The sequence below is a fragment of the Pleurodeles waltl genome, chromosome 9 (assembly GCF_031143425.1).
Source record: "Pleurodeles waltl isolate 20211129_DDA chromosome 9, aPleWal1.hap1.20221129, whole genome shotgun sequence".
Taxonomy (NCBI): Eukaryota; Metazoa; Chordata; class Amphibia; order Caudata; family Salamandridae; genus Pleurodeles; species Pleurodeles waltl.
The window spans coordinates 328078761-328086807 of NC_090448.1; the positions used below are offsets into that span (position 1 = coordinate 328078761).

General features: G+C 43.0%; 1 protein-coding gene across 1 annotated transcript in view; it reads left to right on the forward strand.

Annotated features, from left to right (window-relative positions):
• LOC138259248 (toll-like receptor 7) overlaps positions 1-3254 on the forward strand; it is a 73958-nt gene extending 70704 nt beyond the window's left edge. The window contains exon 2 of the mRNA XM_069206850.1: positions 4-3254. Within this exon, the coding sequence (XP_069062951.1) occupies positions 4-3117 (3114 nt within the window). The 3' untranslated portion in view covers positions 3118-3254. The remainder of the gene's footprint in view (positions 1-3) is intronic.
• Positions 3255-8047: the final 4793 nt, after the last annotated feature.

Genomic DNA, 8047 nt, shown 5'->3' on the forward strand with positions numbered 1-8047 from the left:
TAGACTTCAAAAAGGAACATCACAAGTTTGATTTCTGCTTCTCTTGTGATGTATACAGTGCATATTGTCTGGGCCACGTTGCCTCGGTTCTTTCCCTGTGATGATACCAAGAACTATACCAGTGTCAATTGCCGCCGAAGGGATTTAGAACAAGTTCCACCTATCAAGTCTCCTAATGTGATTGAGATTGACCTTTACAAAAATAAGCTGGTTCTGATAGCGAATGACTCTTTTTTGGGAGTTCCAAATCTCGAGAGACTTAATTTAAGTTGGAACTGTGTTCCTCGCAGTTTACAACCCGACAGAGAGCCCTGCAAGCTCACAATTGACCAAAATGCTTTTGTAGAACTTCACCGTCTAGAGACTCTGCATCTAGCAAGTAATAGTTTGACAGTGATCCCTCGGCTGCCCTCCAATTTGAAAGAGTTAAATTTGGAGATGAACAATATAATAAAGTTGGAATATCAGAATATGTCTGGAATCTTTCACTTGAAAGAGCTGTATCTTGGTATGAACTGCTACTATCAGAATCCGTGCTACTCTTCTCTTACCTTCACAAGGGACCTCTTCACAGATGCAACTTCCTTGGAATTACTATCATTAAAATTCAACAACCTCACTAGCATACCATTGGGCCTCCCATCAACTTTGACCAGCCTAGACTTAGGAGAAAATAAGATTCCAGAATTAAGACCCTCAGATTTTGACAACCTTACAAACCTGAAGTATCTCGACCTGAGATGGAACTGCCAGCGGTGTGACCATGCTGCTCTGCCCTGCTTCCCTTGCTCAAACAATTCAGCCCTTCAAATCCATGATGATGCATTCCGTAATCTTAGTAAGCTTAAAGAACTGAATTTAAGAGGAAATTCTTTACGAGATCTGCCTGACATTATATTTGAGCCCTTAACTAATTTACAATCTTTGGAACTTTCTGACAACTTTCTGGCTCTTGTCATTGCAAGTGGAACATTGTTTTCCAAGCTACCTAGAATGCAAAATCTTAGTCTAAACTATAACTACGAGCCTTTGAACACTTTCCCAAAGCTGACTCTTTCCCATACCATGAAGGATATGCGCTCTCTAAGATATATTTCACTCAACGGATACTTCTTCAGAAACCTTGATGAAAGTGGTATTGAACCACTTTTAAGTCTACCGAACCTTCAGTACATTACTTTCAGGACAAACTTCATTGAAAATGTAAACCTGACCCTCTTTGACAGGTTTAAATATTCTCGACTTATTGATTTGTCTGAAAACATACTGACACTTTCTAAATCCTGCACGGCATCCCAAGTGAGGAAAACAATAGACACACCACTAAGACTTTCCCGGGAAACTACCCTGGCTGAATTGTACAATTCTGTGGATGATAACAGAAGAGATGCAGATAGTGATGAGCACCCTCCTTTTTATTTTAGCTACCCTGCTTGTAAACACTACCATAAGACCCTTGATCTGTCTTTCAATAATATCAAGAGAATAGATCCAGAGGACTTTAGAGATATGAAGGATGTTGAGTGCCTCAATCTTAGTTATAATTACATTAACCAACGCTTGAATGGAAGTCAGTTTTCATATTTGACATCACTAAAGCTCCTGGATGTCGCCAACAATAGGTTTGACTTGTACTACAACAAAAGCTTTAATGAGCTTCCCCATCTGGAGGTTCTATACCTTAATTCCAACCAATTCCAGTTTATGATAGAGGGTTTGGGTCACAGCTTTAATTTCCTTGAAAATATGACCTCTCTAAAGTTCTTGAGCTTGTCATATAACACAATTGGCATTAGGGTGTCTAAAGAGCTAAAATGTCCTTCACTTAAGGTACTGGTCTTCAGATATAACCGATTGAACATAATGTGGCAGGGAAGGAAGGATACCTACATTAATATTTTTACCAACCTGAAGCAATTAGAAATTTTGGACATTTCATATAACAATTTGGAAAGCATTCCACCGACTGTGCTTGAATCCCTGCCTAGCAGGTTAAAAAAGCTGTATATAACACATAACAAGTTGAGGATTTTCCACTGGGAAAAGATGAGTTCTCTCCACAGCTTGGAAATCCTGGACCTGAGCCATAATGTTCTGATATATTTACCCAACCAAACTGTGTCTTTTGGAAGTAACTTCACTGTTCTTATTCTTGAATTCAATCATATCACATCTTTAAACAAAGTGTTCTTCGCCAATTTGACCACCCTAAATTATCTTATCCTGAGAAATAACAAGATCAAATTGATAGATGAGAACAGCTTTTCAGATGTCCTCCTCAGCAACCTTCGTTTGCTTGATGTGAGTGGAAATCCTTTAAAGTGCACCTGTGAGGCACATTGGTTTATCCAGTTTTTAAAGACCACAAAAATAGCAATTGAGCATGTTTCAAATGGTATGATATGTGATGCACCAGATTCTAAACGGGGACAGTATCTGTTCTCCATTGACCCTCGTTCCTGCCAGGATATATATGGCCATTTGGCATTTCTGGTCACAACTTCACTAGCAGTATTTGTAACAGTTTTACCAGTTTTAAAGAAACTGTACGGATGGGACATCTGGTATGGTGCACATATCTTGAAGGCACTACTTAGAAAAGGCTACTCTTCATGCCCAAGTATTGATGGGTATGATGCATTTATTGCATTTGACTCACAGCAGTACGCCATAACTGATTGGGTCTATAATGAGCTTGTTCTTCGCTTGGAAGAGAAAGGAAGCACACAATTTAGGCTCTGCCTAGAAGAAAGGGACTGGGTAGCTGGGAAGTCTAGGATTGAGAACCTGTGTGATGCTGTTTACAAAAGCAAGAAGACCATCTTCATTCTCGGTGCAGATGGATTTGCTTCTGGGCTATTGAGGCAAACATTCTTCATAGCTCAGCAGAGGCTATTAGATGAGAAGCTGGACGTGGTTATTCTTGTGCTGTTAGAGAGCAGGATGAAGATGTCCAAATACCTGCAAGCCAGAAAGAGAGTGTGCAAGAGGTCGATCATTCAGTGGCCCTGCAACCCAAAAGGTCAGCCTTACTTTTGGCACTCCTTGCGTGTCCTTCTGGCACAAGATAGCAGGAAATGGTATGATTCTAAAATAAGAAGCAGCATTGATGGCTAGTGTGGATGCACATCTTGATATATGGAAGCAGTAACATATAGACATTTAAAGATTTAGACTCACAAAACCACAATGTTAAATTCTACTATGAGAGATGCAGAATTAGATGAAGAATTAAAATCCTTAACCTACTTGAAGATGTGTTATCCTGTGTTGTTGTTTTTTTAAAGTTCATTGTGGCTTCTTTCAACAGCAAACTGCATCTCTATTTGAAATTTTAGGTGGGGTAAGCAGAGTGGCATGTTTTTAGTGTATATTTCAGAAATACCCTTTAAGGAAAATGAATGAACTTCTTTTGTATACACAAATAGAATGTGCATATTCATATTATATAAGTGTTCTCTATGTTTCTAACAAAGTCGAAGCTATGTAGCTGTTGATATCACTTAAATGCTACTAAGATTCAAACAAAATTAGGGGCCTAATTTAGATCTTGACAGGACTTCCATCATCCCTCAGTGGTGGTGGTTTCAAGTACTCCGTCAAGCTGACAGGGTTCCGACCGCCGTATTTAGATATCCCGGCTGAACCCCATCCACATCGACAGAGTGTATTCTGTTGCATAAGGGGTTTCCTGCTGGCGACACAGCGAGGTGAATTCCTGATGGCGGGAGTCCATCATGGGACACGACATTGTACTACATCTGTGGCAATTGAACGGATGCTAGCAGCACCCACCTGATGTGTTTTTGGTTAATTGATTAGACCTCCATGCCACGCTATAAAACACACTCCATTTCAGACCATGATCCTTTGCCATTCCACTGCACAAGATCATTTTGCTGCTGAAATTGCCACTCACAAGTCAGGTTATGTTTTTTCTCCCTCTGTTTATTTTTAATTTGTCTTTTTTAATTCCTTTACATGTGGGTCCTCTATTTAATTAAATTATTTATACTCATAATGGCAGGGAGGAGAAATCCCTGTTTTACAGAGGGAGAATTGTCAGTCATGGTGGATGAAATCATTAGAATAAAGCCACAATTGTTTGGAGCCCAAGTCCAAAATACAACAATAGCTCAGGAAAGGCAAATGTGGAACAGAATAGTTGACAGAGTGAATGCAGTAACAAACAACCTGTGCACACAGAAATAAATTAGGAAGAGCTGGAACGACCTGTGGGAGAGAGTGCATTCCAGGTCCTCAATGCATCACCTGGAGGCCAAGAAGATTGGTGGTTGTTCTGCCAGCCCCCCCTTACAACTATGTCCCTGGGAGGAAAAGGTCTTGCAGATCCTACATCCCAAAGGCTTGGCAGGAATCCCTGGTGGAGTGGAGACTGGTAAGTTAGACTTTTGAATGTCTCAATAAACATAAATGTAGTTTTGCTCTTAGGTTATTTGTTGATAATGTGTTTTCCACCTCTGTAAAACATATAAATCCAAATCTAAAATTCACAAGTCTAGAGATCGTGCGTCAGAGCAGCAAAGATGGCCGCTCGGTAACGACGCTCCCGAGTTGCTGAGGACATTTCATCTCGGAAGGAGGCATTTTTGACGGCAGATGTTTTTTTCTTCCCCAGCTTTCGATGCTGGAAAGAGCAGGGAGCAGTATGGTGAGTTTTTTTACTGTTTTAAAACTCTGGTATTGTACAGAGTTTAATTTTTTTTAACCTGCTGCTCCCTTTCTGACAGGAATGCAGCCGCCATTTTGAGAAGAATATTTTCTTTTTTTTTGTCCACTTGCTTTAAAATGTTTTCTTTTTTATATTTTGGTGATTTTAATTAATGTGGAGAACTTAATACTTTTTTGACACTCTTGGAAGTCATTTTTGAAGGTATTACTGACATTTTATTCCGATTTTTTTTAAATAATTTTATATTTTTGTCCTTTGAGGTGACCTAATCGATGTTGCAGTAATTTCAACTAAATTACTGTATTAAATACACACTGTGTAGCTGAAATGGAAGTTCCACACACTTCAAAAATTTCTGTATCCTCTGTTTCTAATTCTAATGGTCGTAAAGACTCCGGGGTCCATAAAAGAGTTAAATCAATCAATCAATCAATCAATCAATCCATTTATAGAGTGCACTACTCACCCGAGAGGGTCTCAAGGCGCTGGGGAGGGGTGGGTTACTGCTGCTCGAAAAGCCATGTCTTGAGGCGCTTCCTGAAGGCGAGATGGTCCTGGGTAGTTCTAAGGTGTACGGGGAGGGAGTTCCATGCTTTGGCTGCCAGGTAGGTGAAAGATCTTCCTCCTGCAGTGGTTCTGAAGATACGTGGGATGGTGGCGAGGGCGAGGCTGGCTGAGCGAAGCTGACGGGTGGGCGTGTAGAACGAGAGGCGACTGTTGAGGTATTCGGGCCCATGTTGTGGAGAGCTTTGTGTGCATGGGTGAGGAGCCTGAAGGTGACCCTCTTGTTGACAGGGAGCCAGTGCAGGTGTTTCAGGTGGGCGGATATGTGGCTGTGGCGAGGGATGTCGAGAATGAGGGGTGCGGAGGCGTTCTGTATGCATTGAAGACGTTTCTGTAGCTTTGCGGTGGTCCCTGCGTATAGGGTGTTTCCATAGTCCAGACGGCTTGTGACGAGGGCATGGGTAACTGTCTTTCTGGTTTGGGCGGGGATCCATCTGAAGATTTTTCGGAGCATGCGTAGGGTGTTGAAGCATGATGACGAGACGGCGTTGACTTGCTTGGTCATAGTGAGGAGGGGGTCCAGGATGAATCCGAGGTTGCGTGCGTGGTCTGAGGGGGTTGGTGTGGTGCCCAGAGCCGTGGGCCACCAGGAGTCGTCCCAGGCAGAAAGGGATTGTCCGAGGATGAGGACCTCCGTCTTTTCCGAGTTCAGCTTTAGGCGGCTGAGCTTCATCCATTCCGCGACGTCTTTCATTCCTTCCTGTAGGTTGATTTTGGCGGTGGTTGGGTCTTTGGTGAGGGAGAGTATCAGCTGGGTGTTGTCGGCATAGGAGATGATGTTGATGTTGTGTTTGCGTGCGATGTCGGCGAGGGGGCTCATGTAGATATTGAAGAGGGTTGGGCTGAGCGAGGAACCTTGGGGTACGCCGCAGATGATCTCGGTGGGTTCTGAGTGGAAGGGAGGGAGGTGGACTCTCTGGGTTCTGTCGGAGAGGAACAAGATGATCCAGTCAAGGGCCTGTTCTAGGATTCCAGTGGTGCGGAGGCGGGTTATTAGGGTGCGATGGCACACGGTGTCGAAGGCAGCCGAGAGGTCCAGGAGGATGAGGGCGGTTGTTTCTCCGTTGTCCATCAGAGTTCTGATGTCGTCGGTGACTGTGATGAGGGCGGTTTCTGTGCTGTGGTTGGCCCGAAATCCTGATTGGGAAGGGTCGAGTGAGTTGTTAGCTTCAAGAAAATTGGTCAGCTGCTTGTTGACGGTCTTCTCAATGACCTTTGCCGGGAAGGGGAGAAGAGAGATGGGACGGAAGTTCTTCAGGTCATTGGGGTCAGCCGTGGGGTTTTTCAGGAGGGCGTTGACTTCCGCGTGTTTCCAGCTCTCGGGGAAGGTGGCAGATGAGAACGAGCTGTTGATGATGCTCCGGAGATAGGGGGCGATGACTGAGTCGGCTTTGTTGAAGATGTGATGGGGGCACAGGTCCGAGGGGGAGCCGGAGTGGATGGTGTACATGGTGATTCTGGTCTCCTCAGAGCTGATGGTGGTCCAGGCGTTGAGTGTAGTGATGGGGCTGTTGGTTCGATGGTGGGCAGCGGGGTCTGGGGTCCGAAGCTGTCATGCAGAGTTCTTGTGAGGGCGTGATGACGTTGGTGCTCGCGCTGGGGTTGGAGAGCTCTTTGACGATGTTGAAGAGTTCTTTGCTGTTGTGGGTGTTGTTGTCTAGTCGCTCTTTGAATGATGTCCTTTTGACGGAGCGGATCAGCTGGTGGTGCTCACGGGTGGCTATTTTCCCTGCCTCTCCAACTAAGTCTCCGTTGCCTCTAACATTGGATGACATTATGGATGAGCTTAAGTTAATAAAGCCCTTTGTTATGGAGACAAATATTGCGTTACAGCGAATGGAAGAGAAATGGTCACGTCTGGATTCTAGACTTTCTGAGGTGGAACAGAGGATCAATGACATACAGGATACTACTACTACCAAGGTTGATAATCTGACTAAGGAAGTCATACTACTCAAAACACAGACAGAGGATTTGGAAAATCGTAATCGACGAAACAATCTTCGCATTTATGGCATTCTGGAAGGCTCAGAAAGCCAATATTTGATAACATTCTTGCAAACCCATATTCCAAAGATTATTGGTCTGCAGAATACTACCGCTCTCAACATTCGGAGAGCCCATCCTGTTGGTCCCCCTTCTACATCAAAACTAAGAGGATTTATCACCTTCTTTCTACAATACTCAGATTTAATGACTGTTTTAACTGCTGCCAAACAACTTAAACAAATGTTGTGGTCAGGCCAAAAGTTTTTCTTTAGCCAGGATGTGGCCACGGCGACAGCAAAAAGAGTGAAGGAATTTCTGGATCTCCAAACAGCTTTAAGATCTATGAATGCTAGATTTGGCCTTATTCACCCTTGTTTCTTTAAGGTTACCTTCAAGGATAGAACAACTACTTTTGAAAATCCCTCTGATCTGAAAAAGTTTATATATACTCACAAAGGGGAAGCAATGGAACTTAGCAAGTCTTGATTGGTTAATGCGAAATTCTTAAATTATTTATTTCTTCTTTACAGATACTGAAACTCCTGAAATCCCAAATTGAGAAAAACCCCTTTTCCGATTGTGTCTAAATTCCTGTATATCTCGACATCATAGTGTTCTTTCCCTTGTTGGTAAGTCACGTCGTCAATTGTTCATATTGTAATGTATTTATTCTGTATCATCGTCTCTCCTTCCTCTTATGAACCAATTATTTTAGTTCCTCGGGGGTACTGTAGCTGATTGGCCTCTTTTTTCTTTTCTCTTGCTCCTCCCTTTCTCCCATGCAAAATATTTTTCTTCTTT